The 27,427-nt window shown below is 39.9% G+C and overlaps 1 protein-coding gene across 4 annotated transcripts in view; it reads left to right on the top strand.

Annotated features, from left to right (window-relative positions):
* The window catches only part of unc5ca (unc-5 netrin receptor Ca), a 469,386-nt gene that overhangs the window by 183,885 nt on the left and 258,074 nt on the right, over positions 1 to 27,427 (top strand). Inside the window, exon 1 of one of the 4 annotated variants that reach the window (XM_042487541.2) lies at positions 17,456 to 18,101. The exons of the other annotated variants lie outside the window; for them this stretch is intronic. Coding sequence (XP_042343475.1) covers positions 17,984 to 18,101 — 118 coding nt within the window. The 5' untranslated portion in view covers positions 17,456 to 17,983. Of the gene's footprint in view, positions 1 to 17,455; positions 18,102 to 27,427 lie in introns of those variants that run through there. 4 annotated transcript variants of the gene reach the window in all.

Raw genomic sequence — 27,427 nt, 5'->3', positions numbered from 1 at the left:
TTGGGTCATGTGACGGACTGAACTTTGCTGTGATTTCAAATACAAAGAGGACAAGTGCTTTTCTTCCTAAATACTTCATATATGCTGCCTGAGGGATTTGTGAAAGAGATGTAAGAGAGAAAAACAACTGCAGTCCAGCCTTTCACTACTTCCAACCATTCCTAGGAGACACCTTTGATTATGTTATAATTCTTTCTTTCTCTCTATCTCTCTTGTCGTGCTTTGTCTTGAGCTCTAAATCCCCAATCTGCAAAACATGCTTAACTATCCAGGGGGAAAGTGTTCATGTAAGCATCAAAGAAGCAGAATCTTGTCATGTCATCTTCTATTTATTCTTTTGTTGCTCTAAAAAGTGTTCTGTAAATGTTCTTGTCTTCTTTCTTTATTCTTTGCAGGACCTATAAGCTTTTTTGACCTCTCTGGCAGACTCAATCAAAAGACACACCTTTGCAGTGTCTCTGGCAGAGTAATGGATCATTTCTCTGGTATTTTTCAGTTCTTCTGATTAAATTTCTGTCTCTGTGCAGCCAGTACAACAAAGCACAGCATAAACAGCCAGAGCACCTTGCTGAACTGTTAGGTTAACATTTTGTTCAGAAGCAACGTTCTTAATAAAAGCTTAATGGCTTCTACAAGGTTGAAGATTTATTAACACCTTTCTACCTATCAGACAAATACTATGGCACAGCAACAAAAATATTGATTTTAATAGTTTTAATTGAATTTGTCCAAATGCTCACCATAAGGCAGCATCTCTCAACAATTCCAACAAACATTAGCTCTAAATATTTTTAGAGTGCTTTCAGCCTGCACCCATATTATTTTATTATTGTGCATGGAATACTTCATCCACAAAATGACCATTTATATATCAGTTAGTCATGCTGCGCCACCTAGAATTCATTAAGAAAACTTTGTTTTTCTTGTAGTCATTTGGTGACAACAATATATATTAGTTGGTTGTTTGGGGACCATGTTTAAATAGAAAAAAATGCTCTGTATTTCCTTCGTAAGTATAACACATGCTTGTTTGTTAAGAGACCTTAGTATTGGAGTCTGGCTTTGAAGAAAGCATAGATACATTTCACTGGAGTTTAGTTTTAATTATTAAGGTTTTACTTTAGCCTTTGTTTAGTTACTGTATGTCGCTAACATTACCGTTATTGTTAATCCCCATTATAAATACAAATATTTCATCCCTTAAAAACAATTAATAGTTATGTAAATAACTGAATTTCAGTATTGATAAAAAATAATCATTATAATATTTTTGGCCATAACTGTGCAGCCCTAATACATATAAGAGTAAGATTTAAGTTTCTGACTGTGTAAAAACAAAAATCTCAAATGACATGGAATAATTTTCCATTCACATTCTCATTAATGTATTTATTTTCTGATATTATTTGTGGTCAGCTTGAATTTACAATAGATTCCTGTGGTGATTCATGTGAACACAGTACTTCTCAAACCTCCCTTATCCACTGTTCCAATCATAGTTTTGTTATATTAACAATCCTCCCCTGGCTCAAAAGTACAAAAGTAAACACGTGCATTGGCGTGTTAAAGTGCTCATGATATTTTTCTTACTAACATCACAACCACAAATCTGCCAACATACAACATATTAGTCCAAAATATGGCCCTGCGGAGCTCAGCGGGCTGGACCTTGCTTTGTGGATTGTGTTCCCATATTTCCTTGAAATTTGTCAAACATGTTTTAAGTTTTTGATAAACATTTCCAAACGTGTCAGTCAAAGATGAAAAGACATTTATTTTGACAAGTGGATACACAGTGAAGTGTCTGTGAAAACCTCCACAGCCTTGCAGTTTACAGGCTATGCCAGATTGATGATGTTCAAACAGCAGCTGAAAGAGCTGTGAGGGATTTTATAAAGAGCTCAGGGGGTGACAGCTGAGTCGAGCTGACACGAACCTTGACCTTACACCTCTTTAGAATGTCAGCAAGCCACGCACATGTGCACACACTAACACACACAGATATACCGAGCCCAGTAACTCTTAAGTACACATGTGTGTGTGTCAAAGCTCTCTGTCTCCCTGTCTCACTTTGTCTCTCTCTCTCTATCACACACAGACACACACACACAGACAAACACACAGTCTTTGAAGGCCGTGGCAGTAGCCACTAATGTGTTACAGGGTCCCAGTAAGTAGCTGCAAACTGTTCTCTTTCATCTTCAGGGGAATAGATGAGGAGATAGAAGGACAGGGATGGAAATCATCAGGCAACCAGACTGCCATCACGAGCAACTCTTATCTCCAAAAAGCCAGGTTTTCAGGAGCTCCCTTGTTTTCAGACGAGCAGCAGCAGATTGTTCATTCACTTATTTATTGTGTCTAATTCTCTCTGGTTTTTAAAAAAGTTTTCATGAAGGTGAAGTGTTATTAAATACAGAATATTCAGAGCAATATCAACTTTTAAATCAAGAAAACTACAGGAATAGTATTAAAAATAAATTCTGTTCTACAGAGTCTTGGCGCAAGGAGACAGGATAAGCCCGACATGCACAATATTTCAATATTTCTCTGTTTATTAGAGCACTGAATAAACAAATGGCAATGCACAACAAAACAAACCAGTGTTGTGAAAAGATTTAAAATGAGCCTCTAATTTTTTCTGACTTGAGTGTTAATGACACAATCAGTAAATTTAGAGGAAAGCAAGAAGGCAAAGAATTAGAAACCACCCCCCTTCTTGTTCAACTACTAGTCTTAGAACCAATCAACTATCATTCTGATGACGATAAGCCTCTGGGGGCAACAGCCAATATTTTGGGAGTTGTGGTGTAGTCGGGGATATGTAAGACTTCCTCTTCTGTGCCCTGATCACTTTTGGCTAATCTATATAAACAGATATCTGCTTATGAAGGCAGATAAATAAAAACAAACAAAAAAATAAATCAGAAGCTAAATGTGGATTCGAAGAATGCATTTCAATCAATGATTTCTGCCTCTTTTGACTCTTTAACTGCTACTCAAATGTGTTTGGTCAATACTACTCGGACAAATACTACAAGCAAAAGCCAGAATACTTGCTACAGATGCCTACAGAGTCTGTATACACATGCATGTATCTATTCATACATGTAGAGATAACCTGACTGCAGTGTTATGCTTAGGGCTCATTTCTGCTCAATGTTAGATTTATTTAAGGATATGGACAGATCCTCTTGTCCATACTCTATGTTTATTATGTCTGTGTTTGTGCACCCTTTCTGAAACCCCCAGATACTGACGAAACAAAGCAATACCATCAGAGACCGTGGGAGCAATGTAGTGAAGTTCAAGCGAGATACGAGCAGAGGATGACGAGACGTTTAAAAATGGCAGAACAGAAAAAACTGTAATACACTGATTTCTCTGTTCACATGTCATGATGTTTGTTTAATGGCCTCAGAGACCATGGCCATCTACAACACTACCTCCATTACGAGGTGCATTATGACTATCTCCACCGTCACCAATCTTCTTTGTTGTTGAGTGTAACTTTTGACTCTGCTCTCTGACATCTATTTTTGGATGTAAAGGGAGCATACACATGCTCTCATAGTGGTCTTGTGTGTCTGAGTCAAAGTGATCCCTTTAAGTGGCGGTCTAGAATTTTAATTTTGAAAAGCAGTTTTTCCTAAATTTTTGACGCAGATTACCATCTAATTGATTTTTGTATATTTATTACATGAATATAGTAAAGCGAAGAAATGGACAGCTTTGCTATTTACTAAACTTTCAAAAATCCAGTAAAGCCTTTAATTACTTGGCCATTACAGGAGCTTTTAAGTGACAAGGCATTGTTAATCTACTCAGTCAGGATGGCTTCAACCATGGGTGCTTTCCTTATAGGCATTCATTCTCTGTCTCCATCATTAGAAAACATGACTGTTTCTCATCATTTGAGTAGACAAGTGGCTCATTTTTGGCAGTTTATCATAAAATTTGAGTAGACTATGTTTCTTTCATTGAGAAAAAATAACTGCTTTTCCCCCTCATGATTTCATTGTGCATGTAGCACCAGCCTCGGGTAGTCAGCTGGGTTACTGAAGGGCAAAGTATCATGGTGGGAGTTGAGTAAAATAAATGAATAAAAATAGAATTACCGTAGTATTATACTCTTTTTTTCCTATGTTGAAATGCATTAAATGACCCATAATAACCACTGTAAGTGGACTTCTTTATTTGGTTAATGTCAGTGAATTACTCAAACAGCATTTGTACAGGAATGATTCTTTCCCATATATTTTAACCCTGATCACTATAACTAGTCTCCACTGTACTAACTGAAGCAGGAGAGATCAGGTCATTGACAGCATGCAAAGTTATGCTGCTTCAAAGTTTACCTCAACTGGTCAAATGCCAGAAAGCATACTGTATATATAAATTTTATGTCACGTAAATGCTATTTACTAAACTTAGTGGCACTTCTTGTAAGTCATTAAAGAATGGATCCTAATATGGGGCAGTTTTCTTATCATTGCTTAGTCCAAACCAGATGGCACAGGCAGTCTGTCAACAGTAGTAATGTATTCTGTGGAGACATCACAACGTGTTCTCAATCGATCATAAAAGAACATTATCTGACGTTCTTCATTTGGACTAATCTGTGTTAAAACATTCTCCTCACACATGGATGGACCGAGCACTTCTACACATATACACAAATATACTGGCATTTTATCATCAGCTCAGTTTGCGTGTTTCATTTACATTCCAAAAACATCATTTCCTCTCTGTCCCTTGCAGTCAAAAAGAGGATGCTGCAGCAGCAAACACCTAATTATTTAATTACATCAATATTGGTCACTGCTGGAATCACAGTTGTAATTAAGTGTGATTTGAGGTTCCGGGAGTGTGCATGAATTAATAATGAGCTAATCTAAAAGCACTTGGACTGATTGCCAGGACATTAACACCTAGAAAAAGGAAGAGAATTAATTGTTGTCTGTTTCTGGCTCATGGAGCACATCTGCATATGTCAGGCCCTCCAGTGGTTTATTGTTTTCACTTGAAATCCTACAAATTTAATAATTCTTGAAAGTTAAGAGGTTCATGGCTCTGTAGAGCTCTTCTTGAAGTCTGTTTAAATCTGTGTGTATTAGCAACAAGCTGCAAGATGGGAATCGGGACACACAAACACACACACATGCACACAAAGATAAATAGAGGTGTCATTTGTAAAGGTACAAGAGTATTTCTCGGGGGAAATATGGCAGGAGAGATCTAGAGAAAGTGATAGCGTGACATCTCACTCAAAACACCATTTTGTCTCCACAAGTAACCTGTCGAAGGACATGATCAGAAAGCATGCTTACGCCCTTGTAACAGGTAATGGTGAGAATATGTCAACCTCCTCTGAACAGGCAAACATCAGTTTAGGGTATGCAGTGGTAACACAAAATGACATAATAGTTTGACTGTAATTTAGTTCTGATTGTTCTTAAGACATTGTCATTTTGATAATTTGTTCATTATTAATACTGTATATTCATATATACTAATGTAACCTCTGAGCACTTAATCCACCAACCCTCCCACCTTTGATAACAAAGTCAGTTCATATAGGATGCCGCTTTAGAAAGGTTCATAGGATATGTATAAAACATGGAAATGTAACAAATTTGTGGTTTGAAGAAACTTATAATGCCAACATTTTCTTCTGACAACTGGGTTTAAGAACTACCTAAAATGTTAGAAACCATCTTTGAAAAAATGTATCGGTCATGTACTTTGAGTTTTTAGTTTTGCAGATGTCCCATCGGCTAACATGGAGGGGGTGGAGTTTATGACCTATACTGCAGCCAGCCACCAGGGACCGACCAAGATGTTTTGGCTTCACTTTTGGGGAGCTGTTTGGCATTCATCTTTGTCTACAGTCATTGATTGAGACACATTGCCAGTAGTCCAGCCTTGGAGTTAGGCTGTTAGATACAATTGAGCATGCAGAAATGTGCTCAACATACCGTATATTTAGCTGAACTGTGGATCTGTGTGGATTTAGTGCGGAAGCTGTTTTGCTCTCTCAAGTAGTTCAAATACAGCAATGACTTACCCACATTTTAAAGCCCAAGCCCTTAAAAAATTAATTTACTTCATGTGGGATGTTGCACCGTAATTTAAATTCACCTGAACAAGCAATGTTAAATGCTCAAGTCACAACACCGCTACGGTGTCAACATTAATGCAATAATAATTGGCTGATAAAACAGTGCAAGGAAGAAGACAATGGATTTGAATGCTCCCTTTTGATGAGAAGCAAACATTATGAGCAATGAGGCAAAACAAAAGTTTGTGGACAGATAAACACTTAACACAAGAAACAAAATGCAAAGCAGTTCCTAGAAAAATAGACTATTTTTAGATAATAACATTTGCAGAAACCCTGCTTTGAATAACTCACATGTATTTTTAATAACATTACACACATCAGAGCATCATAAACAGGGGTTTATTTGAGATTCATGACTGCCTTTGTCTGAGCTTTGTGGTTCAGGAATAAAATTCTTCAATGTGTGGATGCTGCAATGAAGTGGGACCACCCACTGACCCATGGTAGGGTGGCTTACTCTGGTAGGCAGTGAGGGCAGATGGTGGCTGTCTATGCTCTTCTTGCATGACAGAGCTGGATCTGTCCTTTGGGCTGTGGTGTGGCAGAGAATGTTGGTTGGCCGTGTCTTATGGTGGTTCAAAGACTTTAAAAACTAAATCTTCATTTTGTATTTTAAATTATTTATTCTTCTGGTAGAAGGAAGCAAAGTTAACTGTTAAATGAACACTTTTCATTTGGGCCTTCTGCTTGAGTTTTTCTGTGGGATTCCCTAAATCCCGTCCCCTCTTTTGAATTTGGTTCAGCTGTGAAATAACCAAGCTGGCCACCAACATCGTTAGATGTTGGTTGAATTTAGGTTATGATGTCCAGAGACTAAATTTAATGTCAGGATGTCTAATGCCACAATTAATTTGATGTAGTCTGACGTCAGATGATGCTGATATTTTGTTGCTTTTCAAGTGTGTTGTTAAGTAACCAAAATCCAACTTCAGTCCATCTTCCATTTTCCAAATCTATCAAGCCAACATCATCTTGATGTAGAATAATGACATTAAGTCTTGAGGTATGGAGGACCAAGAGGTATGGAGGACCAAAACTCGACGTCTGTGAAATGTCATAATGTTAACGTCCACACGGTGTGAAACTCTAACGTTGCTATACATTTAATATCTCGTCAGCCCAATTTTCTTTCCAACCAAATTTTACCATCTGTTCAACATAAGAGTCTATCGTCCTTCAGATTTTTTTGAGAATTTTTGGAACTTGTTTAAATAACAAACAGACTGTAAATAATAGCTTTCAACAAGTACAGCCTTCTGTTCAGCATGTGTGGCAACAGGCGTGACATGAGGGGAGCTTATTTACAGACAGGCCAGCTTGTAGCCCAACACCCAGTGGGAAATTGTTGCTTTCTGCACCACTTCTCTTTTGAGTCTCGCTGTGACTTTGTTCTTGACTTATAATCTGCCACTGTACATGAGTGAATTATTAAAAACATGTTCATGCATTTATACATGTAGCTGCCCTTTTTAGAAAGATAGATCAGCATAGAAAGTCAGTATCCACCCAAACTTTTAATTACTTAAATAAACCCTGTGGCAAAACCAGCGTGAGGATGGTTGAGACCTACAGTACATTCAACAGATAGCCTCTCAAAGTTTCACGCCAACGTTTCTCTGTTGGCACAGTGTTTTCTGAATTAGTTCTGGGCTGAAGGCTGGAGATTTGGGTCCTGACTATGCTTGAAAATTCACTTGAAGCAAACAATTAGGTAAATTGTCCATAAGCAGTATTAGAGATGGTGTATTCCACATCAGACAATATCTGAGGGAGCATATTCTGAACACAACATTTTCTGGCAGAGGCATATGTTTAGCAACACACTATCTTGGACCCAGAATGTGGTGAAAAACATCTTTTGTTGAAGTAGCTGGCAGATTGTCCACAAAGGAAATCTGTTGTGGTTTTGTCCCTGTCCATGTTTGCTTCCCCCTCCCCACAGACCTGTGATCGGTGAGGGGTTGTTGTTGCTTTGCTTTTTTTGTAACTTTAGAAAAAAATGGTAACTGGCAACCAACATGTTTACCTGCTTCTGCCCATTGTGAACTTCATCAGTGAATTGTTAGGTGCAGTATTACTTAAATATGACAGCCATTACATCACACTTTAAATGTATCCTAGAGATTTTTCTTGTAAACAGTTTGTTTATATTCCTTGTTTTTTTTTTTTAGCCAAAATGCATTGCGTGTCTACTTTGGGAATGATGAATGTGTTGAGTACATTTTTATGCCACCATGTCGGTAATAGCTTTGGCAAAAGGTATTGTGTTTTTGGGTTGTCTGTCCATCCGTCCATACCTACGTACATAGGTCAAGTTCTCCTGAGCGTGATATCTCATGAATGCCTTGAGGGATTTTCTTCAAATTTGGCACACGTCTGCTTAGAGTCAAGGCTGTACTGCTTAGAATTCGGTGGTCAAAGGTCAAAGTCATTGTCACTTTGCATCTGTCTCATTCTTGTTGAGATGATAAGTTAAAGAGGCCTTGAAAGAATATCCTTAAATTTGGCACAAAGATTCACTTGGACTCAAAGATGAAGTGATTAGAATTTGATGTTCAAAAGTAACTGTGACCTCACAGACACATTTTTAGCCATAACTCAAGAATTCCATCACATTCTCATCCCAAGTCATCACGTTGCCGCTTTGCGGAAGACTTAAGCCTCTATATTCTGTTTTAGGTATCCCTCTGCGTCTGCTGTTTAGGTTCCAGGATGGCAATACAGTGATATCAACACAAGCACAGGATGAGATTATGCTGCATCTTGGGGTTATGTTTAGACAACACAAGCATATAACAACCAATGCTGGAACTTTAACAAACACACAAGCAGCCACAGATGGTTAGGATTACGTTAAGGAGCCACACGGTAGGGTGTAGAAAACACATAAATCACATTCAGATAGGATGTAAACACTGCACTCCTGCATGAAAGTCTGGGTTTTGTTGGACCCATCTACCACCCCTCCTGCCTGACCTATAGGTGCCCTTGCACTCTTTATATTATGCTGTTACCAGCAGCGTTTCAACCTGACACTATCCTGCAGCGTTTGATGCAGACTTGAAAGGTGGCTTTTGGCATCGCAATCTAATGCCAGAAAGTACTATTAAAGCGGCAGTATTTTACAAGTTTAGAATGAGAAGGGGCTGACAGTTAATACAATAATCAAGAACATTTCACGCAAATGTCAAATAGGATAAAATGAAGTGATGACATTTTATTTCCAAAAGGTCAACTTCACTGTGACATCATAATGTTTTGCAAAGACACTTTCTGGTCATTACAAAACATCATAACTCAGGAACAGAAGGGGCTATGTTTAATCAGATATCAAATTGGTGACACTAATCTTGACACTGTTGTGAGTGTATAGATCTGTTTTGCCAGAGGAAAGATTTGTGTGAAATATCCATTTTTTCACAGACATGATTGCAAACTGTAAATTCACTAGTTCATGAGGGCATACAACCACAAAGCGTTGATTCTAGTCTTTTCATCGGATAAGCCTTTTTTTTTTTACATATACATTTTAAACTGTGCATTGTTTACATCCATGTTTTCTAGCTTGCTGTTTCTCGATCCGATCCTTTGATAGCACATTACTACTTTCTTTGTCACCAACTGCCAATCATCTAATCATTTTGAAACCAGCAGCAGGAATGTGTATTATCTTCCCCTCGTGATCACATGCACGCATGCCTGTGCATTTTCAAAAAACTCCAAAGAGTGCTTTAGAGGAACCCTTCATCTACGTGTAGACGTCAGACGAGAAAACGTGTGCGACGCTGTCTTACAAGTGTTCATTCAAAGAATGCCACTTAGTCTTTGAGCATACGCAAAGATACTTGACATTACCACAGAGAGTCACTTGATCTGTTCAGTATGAATTCCAACATCACTGGCTTGATGTTCTTGACTAACAAGACTTAGATTCCTTTCATAAAGCTGTCTTTGTTGTTCTCCTGCCAATGTCTGTCTGTCTTTATCCATCACTTCACGTTTTCATGTCCGTTTTGTTCCCTCTTTTGTTAGCTTGTCACAGTCATGTCCCAATGTCCTTGCCTTGTTAATTTACTTTATTTTAAATATTTTTCAATAAAAAACGTTTTTTTCTATACAGTATACCGCTTATTTTACATAAGAAGTCTGCCTTAAAAGTGGTTTGACCTTATGACCTGCTGTCATTGAGCTGGAGGAGTTTTATTGGCCTTCATGTTTAATTACCACGAAAGAACAAGGATGAATTGAACTACGTCACGGCGTGATGAAGATGAACAGAGTCCGACTTACAATCAAGAAATGAACATTGCATTGATTTTCCTTATGCTTTGTTCTTCAAAAGTTTGTTTCTTTAGACCATTACACTGATTGTAGTTATGTAAACAAATAAAATACAAACAACATTATTTTATGATAAATGTGTAATACACTCTTTACTGCCTATGAGGTCACATGCTGAGTGGGATTTTCAATTAGATTATTGTAGCCACAGGGTTTTGTATTTCCTGCTAAATCCGCCGATGTGAATCGGAGCGTGCGTGTGTGTGTGTGCGCGCGTGCACGCGCAAGGAAACAATTCAATTTGATGACTCTGATACATTCTCTCCTCGTCTGTCTGTCTGTCTGTCTGTCTGTCCATCTGTCTGTCTGGATAAAATTCTTGATTCACTTTTGTTCCCACGGTGATGTTGCACCCAGTGTGCGGGTCACACAGAGCCATCTAGGGAATGAGATTGTCAGTACTCATCACCAAACATCCCTGCCAAACGACTCAAATCAAAAGTGATCTGAAAGGATTGATATCCTGGACACTGTGTTTTGCAATAGGCGGTTAAGGGGATATGCACACACACACAAACATGCGTGCACACAGATGTTCAAACTTCAGACAGAAACACATGATTCACATGATGAAGTCTCATTTTCCCTGTCTCAAAATAACATACAAATAAATCCTCCTACAGACACTTGCTCACGTCTATGTGTAGCACCTGTGCACCTCCTCTCCCTTGCCGCTTCTCTCTAATCCACTTGAATGTAGCTGGATATTAGATTAGAAAGTTATAGATGTGATTATTCGTCCCTGGGCACAGCCACCTATTCGCTGATTAAAACGTGAACTGGGGGCCATTATGTAACTGCTTAAAGAGATTAAACCTAGTCACCCCCGTGGGGGCCCGCTCTCTGTCATAACACACAATAGAGACAGCACAGGGGATGGAACACATGACAGCATGTTAGTTATACTTACAGGTGGAAAGAAGAATAGAGAAGTGACAAAAGACTTACATTAGGAGAAGAGAGACTTGTACTGTGAGCAAGATAACTTTCCAAGAAGCTTTCTCTTTCAGTATCTTAAATTAGCGAGTGCAAGGAAGCATGTGACTGGCTTCTCTTTTAAAATATATATTCTGACAAAAACACCCTCACCAAACACATAGAAGTGAATCCTCTGCTTAGTTTTATGGAACACATTTTAAACATTAGCTTGAATACAATCTAAGCATGTTAGACAAAATTGATTAGCAAATTGAGATTCGACCTGATTGTGTTGGAGGCCAAAAAGTGCAGCGTTGATGATTTTGTTTTTCTTTTGCTCGAAGCTGTAGCTACATTTATATTGCTCTTATGACAGAAAACAAGTGAACACAATGCTCCACCAATGCAAAAACTGAACTGGCTGAATGATGAAGGTCCACAGTCAATGTTATCACTCAAACTAAAATATTCATAAGCAACATGCTGGTTGCTGGCTGCTTATAGTGAAGGCTCTGCCAGTTGATTCAAGGAGCAGACCATTGAACTTCTAAAAAGCATAATCAAATGACACAGATTATGAAAAGATATGTGATGATGCTCATTTATTCATGGGAATGTAATTGTTTGACATCTTAGAAAATTAGAGTGGATCTGTCTGATTTAGAGTGTTTCATTGTGTTAGCTAATTAGTGATTTATACATCCCACATTCACAATTTACTGTGTTAAGTTGTCAACTTTCCTGAAAGGACAGGACTTTCCACACTTGACAGTGAGGAAAAAGCCTGCTGTTGAAGAGAGGAAGGATAGGCAATAATAACACGTTCATCCATTCTTTCCTTAGATGCATACGTGGCATTGCACACACAAAAAGGGACAGAAGTAAAAATATAACTTGAGCAAAAAATACTTCTCTTGCTTCAGCCTGGTCTTACTCACAGGGTGGGCAGCTTTGTCAGTGACACTTGGCATCAGTTATGGATGCATAATGCACCCTTTAATGACTGTATGAGATACATCAGGCTTTCACCGAACTCCAATGTAAACCTATTGGTGTCATTATTAGGCGGTAAGAGCATTGAACAAAGTATAAAGTGTGAAAAAGTCTACTTGAGGTGGTTGGGTCTAACATCCACAGGACTTTGATCCAGGAGACCAGTGTTTTTGTCCTGTGTGAAACTAAGTCAACGTTACCTTATTTTGCCACATCAGCTAATCGTCTTGTAAGTTGACTGAGATTACTAATGTCAACCGCAATCTTTTCCTAACCCTGACCAAGCAATTTTGTTGCCTTAACCTAACTGCCAACCCTCTATGTCAAGATACAAGGCAAAAGGCCGCCCTGGGGCAATTGGAGGCTTCTGCCTAAGTGTCAAAATATGACGAGTAGAGATGAAATCAACTCAGTCCCGAGAGTAAAACCACTATTTCTGCAAACCACAAATATGATACATTTGTATGTTTCATGTGTTAAGTTATTACATTTTATATGTAGCAGATATGTTTTAATATATGTTAAAACTTTATGTTTCTTTAAGTTTCAGTTTTATTTTTCAGTAATGATGTGGTTAGGTATAAGCACAAAAGCTGCTTGGTTAGGGTTAGGAAAAAAATTATGCTTTGGTTACCAAACTGTGTAGATAAAAAATACCCAGTTTTGTCACAATAAGAACAGCTTAAAATGTCCCACATGCCATTACAAATATCTGTTTTTGTTTGTTGGTCTCAAACAGTGGTCTGCTGCTGTCTGTTGCTCAGTATCCATCAAGTGTGGTGTCATGCCACCCACCAATCTCTCCTCCTCCTGATGAGAAACTCTATACATATGTGTATATAAACTTTATACACATGTAATCCAAACTACGACACTTAAGAAATGTTTATATGGTCAGTAAGACACATTAAAATGTAACATGTCTGTGGTTTGCTTAAAATGTACCATGTCAACATATTTTGTACTGGTGACTTGGCTGTTTGCTTAATCTCCCATGTCGGCACACCTGACAAACAGCTGTTAAATGAAGTTGGCATGAATGTAACATTGTCGGCCTCAAATAGTTAAAATATTTGTTTAACAGAGCCCCCTCAATTCCATTGTTGGAAAGGTGTGTTCAACAACCCAACATACCAGCATACTGACCCCTACAACTGTACTGGTCTCATGCATGACTTACTTTATGGAGCCACATCTAATGAAAACTATATTATTGTGCAGCTATTTTGAAGCAGATGACTCCTTGGAGCATTTGAAGCCACTCAAGGTACATTTTGGGAAATACTCTTGTTCATTTTTTTAAGTGAGCTAGATGAGAAGATGGATACCACTTTTATATGCGAGAGTGGAAACAGTCTTCTCATCTAACTGAAAGCGATGAGGTGTATGCAAAATGTGCAACTATTTCTTTAAGCGCTATCAAAACAAATTTCTATACTGAAACTAACAGTATAGCATTAATAATGAGGGCACACACTGATGTGCATCAAGATCACACACTGCAAACACTAAACTATTGATATAAAGACAGAACAAGAACCTTTTTCATAAGCTGTATATGATTAAATATTTCACCCTGTTCTCTGCATTATCAAGGTGGTAAAATCCTCTAAAGCCTTCTTCTGTCTCCCCCTCTCATTACCGTTGCTGCTTTGATGCTACGGGTTAGAGGCACAGGAAACCAAAGGGAAATATGTTCAACTTTCTAGATACTGTATATATCTATCTCTGTAATGATGATAAACATGAATAAAGTGATGGTGGATTGTCTTTGATGATCCGCACATTCAAAGAAAAAGGAATGTGAAGACAGTGTGACAAAGTCCTAGGAGAGTTTAGTTAAAAGTAGTGCTGGTGGGCTCTGGAGCAGACAGGGTAGCGCGTGTGTGCACACACGCACACACACGCAGGCTGCATTCTTTGCTCTTTTAGCTTAAGTGGAGGAGTTATTTCGCATGCACATAATTCTTCCATTCACAGTTTTTGGAAATAACAATCCAAACTGAGAAAAGTGACATTCGACATTTAAGATAATAGCCATAGTCTGCCATCTGCTTTTCCAAGAATATGAGGTTGGATGCAGAATGTGCCGTGAGCCTGACTTACAGAAGCTCTGACCTGTTAAAATCACATTTAACTATGATCTAGTTAAATGCAGTTTCAGTAAAAATTATCTCAGAGGAAGAGGAAAATGTGTCTAGATGTATTTAAGTTTTGCGCATTTGATCTGAACTTGTCTGGGCCTCAAGCAGTGTCAGAAAAAGAGATTTTTTTCTACCTAAAACACAATTTTAGAGTAATTTACTTGAACCGTTATGTAATACCCTACTTATATAATACAGTTAAGTAATTGGCAATATATTTAAAGTATGTATGTGTTGTATGGAACTGTGAAAACCCCACTGCCGTTGACTGTTGCTGGTGTAAGTGCTGATCCATATCTAAGCGTGCCATATGTTTCTTGTGTAACTTATTGCTTTCCCATTCCCAATAAAGTGGCAGAATAAAAAGGCTTTTACAGGTCCCTGCGGGTAGCAGCTACTTCCAGTGGTAGTCACTGAGCTGTGGGGCTGCTGTGGTGACAAATGGCACCAAGCACATATTTTACTATTGCCATTTACAATGCATGATCCAGGCTGTGCAGCTCAAATGACTGTGCAGCAACACTGTCAAGAGTTATGTTAGCAGAAAGTGTGTGTGTGTGCGTGTGTGTGTGTGTGTGTGTGTGTGTGTGTGTGTGTGTGAGAGAGAGAGAGAGTGTGTTGCATGCACCTATACAAATATGTACTGGGGTTTTTTGGGGTTTATTCTTCAGTCTTTTAAATGTTTGTCATTTCCTTAAGCAGTCAGATATTTCAAGGTGAAGGTTGCGGTTATAGTAGATCATTAAAAAAGATTATTCTTATTTTACTTTTGAAAAGATGACATCAGTACAAACAGATGTTTTGTCATATGAATGTGCTGAGATAATATATAGAAATGTGAAAAATAAACCTGTGGTCATAGATAAATAGAAAGGATGGCAACTATAGCTGGAAACATGATTATGTTGTAGTGTAGTCACGATTACTTGGATATTGGGGTAATGAAGTACATGTCCTTTTAAAATTAAGTCTTATATTCGCTTAAAAAATAAATCCAATTTGAAATCATTTCTCTATGATAAATAAAAACAAATTGCTGTGTTCATGTTTTTTTATGACGCTGCTTTTTCCTCAGTAACCCACTTTAACGCTGGTTCCAAAACTATGGTCCATGCGGTACGTGAGCTTCCTCTAGTGATTCATGGCCAGATCTTCAAAATATTTTTTAGAATTAAATAAATAGAGTTATGTAATGCTGACAGACAAACCTAGTAGATTTCCAGTGAAAATACTTAGACTATGAGAGCTCCGATATGCTATTTATTTTTGCCTTTCCTGTAATTCTTCTGTTTCGATATCAGCCTGCTACATATTCACGTTTATGAATGTCGTGTATGCATACATCCATGATACATACGAGCTAGACTATGATGGCAAGATAATAAGTGAAGGCAAAAACACTGCAATCATGTAGCTCCAAACAGGGACTGTTGTATGAAATAACCTTCGGATTGGGATTAATTCTGCCTCCTATATGTGAACTGTCCGTAGCTGAATAGGGTAGGCATATGCTACAGCATTTTGACAGTAGTCATAGTCATGATTCTTGGAAAGTCCAATATTGTATGAGGTGGTAAAAAAGATGGAGAACCACTGCACCATAGGAAAATGTACACTGTAGATAGGACATGTGACTGACCTCCACATATATATATACTGTTTTTTATGTGCTATTTATATATACTGTTTATATTAATTCACACATAATCATTTTGTTAACATTAATGGTGAAGCTGAAGATTTCATTTCAACTTTGGGAGGGACACATGACATAAGGGGTTTGGGGTTCCTCATCAGAAAATTTTGTCCATCACACAGTTAATTTCCAGCAGCATACTTTTTATGCACAATTTTGTGCCTTTTTGGCATCAGTTTATCTGGTAAATGTGCTTAATTTTGCCAAAACAAAGGTCTTCTGCTGCATTCATGTTTTTATGGGTGGAGACAAATGCACATGTTCTAAATGTTGAGGGGGATGTGTCCCCTGCGTCCCTGTAAATGGTTAGAAAAGGTATACTTTATTTGTTTTGGACTCAACGCCACTGCATTTTAGGCTAGACACCCACATACAGTCACACACACATATAGTCATACATAAAAACACTTGCCTTGATGTGTCAGAATTCATGAATTCCATCAATAATAAAAACAATTGTTCCACTTCGTAAAACCAGATAAAATCAGGCTAGTTAAAAATAGTAAAACCATAACACAACATAATTAGCCAGTTTTAAAAAAGTAGATAAGTAATCACGTTGCAGTATTCTGGTCCCTGAAGGAACTTTTTGATGTTTCCTCTTGATGGAGGATGGAATGAATGAGAGTTTGTGCAGTTTAAACTACAGTTTGGTATTCTGATTTGTCGAAAGGCAGCAACTGAAACTCAGGGTTCAGGATATGCCTCTCTAAGATTCTTCACATAGAGGCTTAAGATAATGATGTTGCTTTTCTCTGATGATTTTCAGGTGCTGAAATCAACACCTGTGGTTTAGAAAATCATTTGCAGCTATCCAAGCTTACTTCATTTAGTTTCGTGGATGTGCACTCATTAAAGCCTATGAACTCTGCTGTTGAGATTTTTTTTTACCTTTCACAGTTAATTCTCTTGCAGGTCCAAAGCACGTGGCCGTCAGGGGGCAGCCATCAGTCGGTGAGCTCTCTCTCGGAGAATCGTGGCTCCCTGGTTTGTTCCACACCGGCAGCAATTATCGGCGCGCGCACGTGCGTACACGCGCAAACAATAGACAGATTCAATCGATTAAAATTGAAAAACCTAGGCAGATACAGTAAGTCACAAGCATAAGTCATAGAACCAGGAGGTTGAAACAATAATCCAAGACAGTTAAAAAATAAGTAAATAAACATCTGTCTCTGGAAAAGTCTCTAAAAGACATATGATGAGGTTATTTAAAGCTTTAAACATGGCATAAGGAGTGAGGGCGGGAGAGATTATACTTCATCCTAAACCTATCAAACTATAGAAAATCCCCATTCGGACAGATCATGAAGAGTCGGATGCTTAGGGTTTATTTTTATTCTGTTTCATGTTATTAAAGCACGAAGAGGAGAGCAGAGTGAAGGAGAGAGGGAGAAACAGAGAGTCCATGGTAGCCAGAGGGCGGTGGCATTTCTGTCTCTCTGCGTAAACGGAGCGAGTGGAGAAGGAGAGAGCGCACGAAGAGAAAAGCAGAGCTTAGTGGCAAGGCAGCAGCGCCGCTGACACGAGTGAAGGGACCCCGTGGCTGTTTCCACCACCCCGCTCTTCTCTCAGCTTAACCTGCGCCTTCTCACACGGACTTCGACATCGGGACTAGAGGCTGTAAACCCACCGACCTTTCGCTTTTTGTGGACTCGTTAGATTAATCAGCAGATACCTGAGGTGGAAGTGGGGGGGGTTCTCATTTCCCCCACCGTGGACCCGAGGAGTTGTGTGCGTGTTTATGTGTTTTACGCGTTGCTTGAAATGGGGAAAAGTGGACAGAGAAGTGGAATAGGACACGGGGCTTGCAGCTTGGTGAGGATGTGCGCCACACCGGGGATCCTGCTTCTCCTGGTGCTCGTACATAGAGGAGTCGCTCAAGGTAAGATTGGAGAATCTTTTTTTAATGCACTTTGTTTCAAAGCGGTGAAAGCTTTCCTGAGCTGCCGAGATGCGGCTGTGTGGCGGTGGCGGCATGCCTGTTGTAGTAGGCGGGGAGGCTGAAGTAGCTCCTGCCAGGGAGGTTTACTTTTTTGCCGTATTTTCATCTAAATTGAGCTGATGCTGATGAGTGGATGTTTTACAGCCAGCGTGTGAAGGTGTAAACCGTGGAGATGTGCGAATTTCCCTGCTTGTGGGAACTGCGCGGTGCCAACAGGAACTCGCAGCCCACGTTCCCCAGCAAGGAACCACTAATAGGCTAATTAATATAGGAAGACTGAAATTATGCGTTTAACCAAAAAAAAAAAAAAAAAAGACTCATCAATATTCGAGAAAATACGCTCTGGAATCACTATTGAGAACCAGATGCGACTGCAAAAACTCCCGAAGTCCCTGTCGGAATTGACATCGTCAGTGATTTCTCCTCAGTGCCATAAATTGGGAAAATCAACTCTCCTGATCGCAGTGAAATTAAGGTGAAGGGCAGGACTTGGGAGTCCACGATTAGCCCACTAATGTGTCATCGCAGAGCACTTCGCCCTACAGAGGCGACGCTTCACCGCTCCGATTGGAAAATTGATCAGAAGTCACAAACACTCACAGCCGCCAGCTGCGCAGAGGCAATTATACACATCTCACAAGAAAACCAGGAGGAGAAAATGCGCTGCAAACATCATGCAGTTGAAGATGAATGCCACAATATCACCACTGCGCCATGATTAGCTTATAAAGACACCTCCCAAGCCTTTATGAGTAGCCTGTATCAGAAACTAGGCTGTTAAAATGAAGAGGTGTTGTGTATTCGCACTGTATTCACGCTATAATCCCCCGGTGAAGCATACCAGGAATATTAAAGTGATATTTCTCAGGAGTGGCATGCAGCCACACAACAGCTGGTGTTTTGGAGGATATGCGGGTCATGAAGTCCGAATAAGAACTTTATATCATCGAGCTATTTTATTATCATTTAAGAGCTCTGTGAGATTCACTAGACTGCTCCCACGAAATGCTGACAGCCAACACCTTCCACTCTCACACTCTCTGTGACCTTCTCAGACAGAACTTGTGCCTTGTTAATGTTCATGGAAAAGCATTAATGTCCAGCCTTTCTTTTGTTTTAACAAGTTGTTTAATTCACCACATTTCCAATGCATGGCCTCAGTAACCTAAGAAGTGTGACCTTTATAACAGCCACTTTCACCCTCCGGTATAGTCTCTAAGTATAATATTTAAATATCCTATCAGGACTCAGGACTTTACTTTCCATTAACTAATATGCCATCTGAAAGCCTCTTAGCAGAGACCGTAAGTCCGCACCAGAATGCAGTCGGTAAATTGGTATCGACATTACTGATTGGCCCCGGGTTTTTGTGCTGAATTTGAGCAGTAATTGGACATGATGTTGCTGCCACCTTTCTCCTGTTGCCCAGGGGAACAGCATTTCAGCAACACCCACCAATATTCATTATGACCGTTCTCTATTGGTTTACTGTTAAATCAATACATTGCAATTTGGGGACACGATTTGAGTAGGCTTTCGTCCACTGCTGATAAATTGCACCTTGCCACCAGCGTGCGACTCAATTTGACTTTGGTAGAGAAATCTGAAAATTTGAAGCTAAAACTGTTGATGCTTTTCAGGCAGATGAAACTCTACAGTCTTTGCACACTACTGAAAACTGCAGCTTTGCTTCTCATTTGGTTCCCCCTTTTTTAAAGGGTTATATTTCTGCGCTCCCTCTTTGTGTGTAATGTTCCTGTCTGTTATTTCTCTGCTCCCAACAACTTGACTCGTGTCTCTGAAGTTGGCTCTTTGTGTGCGAGGAGTCACTCCATTAGTTGTTCTATTGAATGGGGCAAAACACACAAACGCATTGACCTAACTGTGGGGGAGTGGGTGGCTTTGTGTACACAGCTGATCCTCTCTGTGCATCAGTGCTGGATTCAATTCCCAGTCCATTCAGGTAGAGATTTTCCTACAATAATGACAATCTGTGTTTCGATGTGTGTTTTGTAATTCAGTGGGAAACTCAAAGAGTTGTTTATCAAATGATTCTGCTGTTAAGTTCTGCTCATGCATCACTGAGTGTCTTATGGCCAGTTGTTGCCTCTAGTTTAGCTCCGCTGTGGAATATGTGGTTTGGTATGTTTTAATAGCTGCGTTTGTTTTTGAGGTCATGACTAATGATGTTCAGTGTGGAGTTTGTGGAAATGATGCTGGCACTGCTGTGGATTCAAACCGAATAATGATGAATGATGAGAACTCTCAAATATTTGAAAATTTCAGATGTTTTTTTTTCCTTTTTGAGCACAGTTATCCCACACATAATGGATTCAGTCCAAATGATTCTACTTTACACAGGTCTCTCCCTAGCTTTTAATTAGGAACTTTTTTTGGTCATTTAATCGTGGCACTCTTTTAGCTTTGCAGAGCTGACATATTACGCTATGGAAATGTCTCCTGCATGCAGACACACACAGACGCGCCTTTACAATGAGAGGAGAGTGTTAGTTGAGATCCTCTCATGCCAGTTTGAGTGCATGTGTCCGCCTTCCAACTAAGCCCCACCCTCAAGCCCTCTTGTCCTATTAAAAAACCATTAGCTAAGCCCCCTTACATTTGATCTGGAATGAATGGGTGTCGAGATCAATCAACAAAATATCCCCTTGTTTATTATGATGACGACGCTGCCGTGTAGAAGTCAGGTTGAGCTGCTGGATGATGTTAGTCTAAAACATTTGTTGTGTTTCTGCTTCGTACTCTGCAGTCGCAGTCAGTCTGGATTCCAAGGTTTGTAGTCGGGTTCTGGTTACGGAGGCTCATATTTCTGTGACATGTTTCAACTGGGAAGCACAAAAGTTAACAACCATTTATTCAAACATACTTTTTCACTTTGTTTAAACATATATTCTTGAGCTGGATAGTTGATTGAAAGCAACACAGTTGGAAATAAAAAATGTGTGTGTGTGTGTGTGTGTAGGTGTATATGTGTGAACCCGGTGGTGCAGAGGTGTGTAGATGTACTGAAAGTGCTCACAGGAGGGGTTTGTGAGTGTGTGTTTATGAACTTGGCAGCTTAGGGATGTTCTCAGGGAACTCCTGTGGTGTGTGTGAGTGTTTCTGCGTACACATGTGCCAGAATGTCTATACGTGGGAGATTGTGCGATATTTCTGTGTGTGTGTGTGTGTGTGTGTGTGTGTGTGTCTTGACTTGGCATCGTAATGGTGCTCCAGCAGAGCTCACATGGTATTCCGTTGCATGCGAGTGTGTGCGCGCCTGGCATTATGATATTGCCAGAGCTCCCATGCTGTCTCCCATTATGCTCTGATCCTGTCCCATGGTGCACTGCATCCATCCAAGGTTCAGTGCTTGTAGAGGGACAGCTGGGAATTATTGAGACTAAATAGGCCACTTTGATTGGCTGTGCTACTCTAGCCAGCACCATGCGACTGGGCGAGCAGGTTTTATGTGGTAAATTTGATGCTGTTTCAGTAGTATTTGTTTCTGTATGTCATTTATGTTCCGTTTTGAAACTACTGTTCTCTAAGTATTTCCAACATGTTCATGTTCACTTGTTTTATCTCTCAGTGACATGTAGCCAATGTCCTTCTCATAAAGACCTGCATACACATAAAAACATTTATGCACAAAGACACATTTACACACATTGTTTTACACATTTACAGTTTTCTTCCTTTAATAACTTTTTAATTATTGTAGTTATATTATATGTATATATATATATATATATATATATATATATATATATATATATATATATATATTCTTTTACTAGTTTTCCATCATTTTTGTCATTTCAGTTTCTGTATTTTAACCTTTTTTGGTTGGAGGCTTCAAATCGGCTCACTTGGTTTGTTGTCTCTCCCTGCACTGTATACTGTTTTTTTGCCATTTGGGGTATTTTTAAATTGTGCAAAAATTAAAAAAAAAAAATCTTAATCTTTTACAGTTAGGGAGATAGAAAGAGTAAGAAAGTGGAAGATGAATGGATGAGGAAGGCAGAGATCTCTCTGGGTGGTTTGTACCAGCTTTGATCACTCCACTAGGACTTGACAAGCTGACTGACTGCCACACACACACACACACACACACACACAGCAAGATATTTCTGTGGTCAAACAATGCTGCATTTTGTCTGCATTCTCTGTGTGTGTATGTGAGCGTACAAATGTGTGTGTGTGTTTGTGTGTTAGGACAGGCCTTCACGGGAGTGTGTGAAAGGAAGTCTTTGACTGTGTCTGGGGCTGGCGATGGCAGATTTCCCTCACCCTCTCTGCTTTCTTTTAAAAAAAATTTTATCGTTGCTTACTCATCCATACATTTCACAGACTCTTACTTTAAGTGTGACCAATGATGAGACATTTTTCCACCCACCTTTTCTGTGTCTCTAGCCTTTCAATCTGTGTCCCCTGTTAGCTTCTAAATGGATTTCACTGACCTTTTTTTTGTTTCTCTCTCCTTGCCTGGTCTTGCATGTTCATCCATTCACTCAGGCCCATGTGTGTCGACCTAGGGTTGTGTGCAACTTATATACAGTTTACTTGGAACATATAGCAATTACAGCTCGGCCTATTTCAAGAATCAAGAGCTTGAACGTGGGTTGTTTGTGTGGTGGCAGAGGATTTTTTCGAAGGCACATTTTTTTTTGAGGAAAGCAGAGATGAAATCCGGTTTAGACGACGCAAGTGTGGTTTTCAAAAGGCTGTGTAGACAAAGTGCGTCACACCGCTTGCACCATTTACTATCTCTTGCTCTCCGCAGGGGAAAACCCGGGATGGAACATAAGAATGCGTACCCCTTTGTGTGTGTGCGTGCGTGTGCATTTGTGTCCGTGAGTGTGTGTGTTGACTAGAGAGACAGGCTGACTTAGAGAATAGAGGAAAAAGAGAGGCTAAATGTTCTGAAACTGATTCCCAGCGTCTCCTGCTGTTAGGCCTAATTCCTTCTAGAGTTTCATGTAAAGATCTGGAATTATGAATTTTTCATGGCCTGCGAAACCTAAGGCCTCATTTGGGGCTCTCATTTCCAGGCTTTTTGTTTTAGTTAGTTGTGTGTGTGGGGCGGGTGTTCTGAGAGAACGCCGTTTGTTCCCAATCAATGGCCTACTATTTAGTTCCCACTGGTCCCCTGCAGTTCTGCGCTGCAAAAAATATATAAGCCTATTTTAGTGTTTTTAATCACAGATTAAGATGAACACTTACTTCCTTGTTTTTAAAGCTATATTAATATACCACACTGCAATTCAGACACACATGGGAATATTTGAGTCACTGGAAGAAATTCATGTTATTATAGCTTAAAGATACTTTTTACCTCAGCCATTATCACTGAAAAATTAAAAAAAAACTGATTTTGCTAAAGCTATATCTGAGATGATTTTTGCCATTTTTTGCAGCCTACTGTGAGACGAAACTGGGCGTCTTTGATTCCCATAATAAACAGTTGGGCTCAGTGAACCGACACCACCGAGTGCCAGGCCACAGATTTTTGCACTGTTGTCCATCGTCTCAGTTCCTCTTTCCCGTCATTTGTCCCCATTTTCTCTCACTCTCTCCATCCTGCTTTCTCTCCTTCCCATCTGCTACCTCTGACATTTCTGTTTGCCTCTTTCACTTTTAGCTCTCTTTTATTATTCTCTTCTTCTGCTACTGTCTCTCACCACTCTGTCCCTTTTCTCTAGTTAGATTTACACTGTTTAATTAGAGTGTGGCCCAAACAGTGGACATATTGTTGTGCATCTGAACGGGGCCCACAACCAGCGGGGCATTATGTGTTTGTGTGTGTATGCGTGTGTGTGTTTGGTCACAGAAACATGGTGGAAACTCATCAGTCAGCCAGAGGGAGGGAGATGGTTTGCCTACACATTCACGCCAATAGATGGAGGGAAAAAGGGAAGGAAAGGAGGAAGGAGACAGGTAGAAAAATGGAGCGCCACACCATGCCAGCTGCTCTCCATAGAAATCTCACCATGTTTCTATTTTTTTCAAGACCTTGCCTCTATCCGCAGCCGGCAGCTTAGGCTTTTCATGGTCTATATATTCTTTTTATTTGATACCGTAAAACCTCCAGTAAATAGCCCGGGCTGGTTTACTTGCTTCCAAACACAATGTGCAGCACACTCCGCTTATTGAAGACAAGCGATTACCAGAGACACCTTTTTTTCTTCATTCTGTGTGAAGAAACCAACTTCTGCCTCTTCAGCTTAATCCCCTTGCCCCTTCCCGTGTCTGTCTCTGACACTTAATTTGGATTCATGCCAAACTACCAATCTGCCAGATTTTTTGCTCATGGCGCTCATATTAAAGACAGGCTGCAGGTTTGGGGACTTCTGTATGTATCGTTTTTTAAGTATTATCACAGATTTCTGCAGTGCTAAACTTTTATGAGCCGTAGCATTGCACAGGTGTCGCTCCGCGCACAAATGCTAAGATGACGCATTTCTAAGTACGTGTGCTCCGTTTGAAACAACAATTCCTCCAAGTGCGGACACACGACCAGCAGATGGGAGCTGGGTGCTTTGGCTGAGTGGTGTGTTTGTGTGTTGGAGCAAAAGAGTCTTATTTGTGTCACCATGAATATGTAATTAAGCTGCCATTGAGAAAAGACGACGTGCCGCAACAGGGGGTCCAGGAGGCTGGGACCCCGGGTCTTTTTTGTTTCCACTGAAAGCTTGTTATAAGCATTGTCCTGCTTTGAGAGAGTGAGAGACGAGGAGAGAAAAGAAAGGGGGGGGGGACACAAGGTTAAGAGCAGAAACATGAGGGCAACTGAGAAATGGAGAGAGTGAAAGAAGTATGAGAAGAGAAAAACTAAAAGGGAAGGTGTTTTTTTCCTCTTTTTTTGGTGGAGAATTTGACATTCACGCTCTTATTTGATAGGAAACAAAGCTGCACTGTAAAAGCCCATTCAACTCCTGGTTGAGTGTGGAGAGAGGAAGAAGGGGAGGAGGAGAAAGAAGGGGAGGGAGCGAGCAAGTGGGCTGAGCGGTGTTGGAAGCCGCCTGGAGGATTAGTCTTTCTCTTCTTCGTATCTGTCGCCACTACATTCTCTATTCCTTTGTAACTCTTTCTTCCTCATGCACTCTCCTTTCCACATACCCCCTTTTTAGCCATTTTCCCTCTCTCTCACTCTTTCTCGCTCCCTCACTCCAACCCCCCCTTCCTCACCCCCCAACAGTAACTCTTTTCTTTTCCCTTGCACTCTCTCCCTGGGCCAAAACTGTCTGGTAATCTAGTGGTCCATCTGAAGGAATATGCAAAAACCTGAAACCATAATTACTATAATCACCACTGTAACTTTTTACCTCCTAGGCTTACGTCTGCACTTTGCACACGTGCGTGCACACACATGTACACACACACACACAAAAGCACAAGCCTGTTTTGAAAGAGTACATTGTAATTCTGTAGGATGCCGTGAAAAAGGGGATTTAGCATGTGTTGTTAAAAGGTTTTTGGTTGCCTGTTCTCCTGCTGTAGACATGATGTAATTTACTGTACTATACCCATGTAGGCTTAGGAAAAACAAGAGCGCACACACACACGCACACACACGCATGCACACACACACACACACACACACACACACACACACACACACACACAAATTCACAAAATCAACAAACGTACAAACATTCAGTCAGTTTGTGTATCATTTGTACAAAGGCGCACACATGCAAACACACTGTGCACTATAGACGTACACATGGTACAACAAGCCCATTCACTTATTTTGGCTCAATATGGCTGTAATAAGGATCGGGGTATATTTTACTCGGTGGGTGACAAGATTACGTGTAAGCAGTTTGCTTTGATTCATTTGAGCACAGCGTTCTAAGTGGCTAATGAATATGGGCAGTACTTTGCTGAGAAGGCACGTTTATGTGTCCGTTGTGTGTCTGTGTGTGGATGAAATATCACATTGTTATTTTCCAGAATTATCCATGCACACAGTGCTTTTTTCCCCTCCTCCTCCTCCCCCAGAGGAGCACAGGTAAGAAGCCACTGTAGGTGGAGAAAGGAGAAAGAATAATGACTCTCCACTGTAAAAATCTTGCTTCCTGAAATCTTTTGTTCTGTGGGAAAAAAAGTGATGGTGCAGGGGTGAAAGAGGCAGGGAATCAGAAGAGCCAGACAGAGGCAATGGTGAACGAGTGGGAGGGAGAAAGATATAGTGACTTAGATTCTGGGGCATCAGGCTCAGGAGCGAAATAGGGAGAGACTGCGGGGTTAGTTATTAATCATGGAGAGGGATTTGATGGAGCACAATAATGAAAGTGGGATGACTGAATAATTCCACTCCACGTAGTCTTTGGTGTTTGTATTACCCCCACTTTGAGAACTTATGATTAGAGTTACAATGAGGTTAAGGGTTTCATTTTGGCTTTTAGAGTTCACAGGATATGGGACAGATCACGAGGACAAAAGACAACAATGTGAACAGCCATACTGGGCTGTTTTTCAAGTACAGATTGATAAAGTAGCTGTGAGGTGAGCTGGTGGTATGCGGCATTGATTTCTGGTGTTCACTGTTTATATTTCTGTGGATGAGAGACATTCAAAAGTCCCTTTCTTCCAGTTCTATACAAAGGGCCAATCTAACTGCATCTCAAACTTCCCAAGGCTAAGTACTTAAACTGTACTGTTAACACTCCAGAAGTAGAGCTACTTGTTGACATAAAGCTGCAGTTGGTAACTTTGATAACAACCTTATGCCATATTTGCTGAAACTGTAACTTCATTCTGAAAGTACATGAGGCAGAATATCAGTAAAAAAAAAAAAAGTTTGTGATCCAGCCTCCATTTGGATACAATCGACGAAATACCAAGCACCACCCACTGGCTGGATCAACTTTCTCATTTCAAAGCTACACTAAAATATGTTTCTGAATACATTTGAGGCAAGAAATAATTGAAAAAATCTTGATTTGTGTTTGATCAGCGCTGCCTAGTTTGACAGTTTGACCAAACTTCACGAGCAGTGATTGATATGATGGACAGCTGCAGTAGAGACTCAGCTCTGATTGGTTGTTTTCATCCAAGTGTGATAAGGCCATTAGTAGCATGCAATAGTGTAGGCAGAGAAATCTGTTTTTTTTTCATTGATTATCTGTCTCAATTAGTTCTGTGCGCGTAAAGAGTCAGTTTCAGCAAATATGAATAGATATTTTTTTAAATAAAAGTTACCAACTACAGCTTTAAAAGCATGAGTTACCAGGCATGATATTAAGATACTGCAGTTAGTT

The sequence above is a fragment of the Plectropomus leopardus genome, chromosome 4 (assembly GCF_026936395.1).
Source record: "Plectropomus leopardus strain MGB_pleo_1.0 chromosome 4, ASM2693639v1, whole genome shotgun sequence".
NCBI lineage: Eukaryota > Metazoa > Chordata > Actinopteri > Perciformes > Serranidae > Plectropomus > Plectropomus leopardus.
This window is presented reverse-complemented; position numbering and strand designations above follow the sequence as displayed.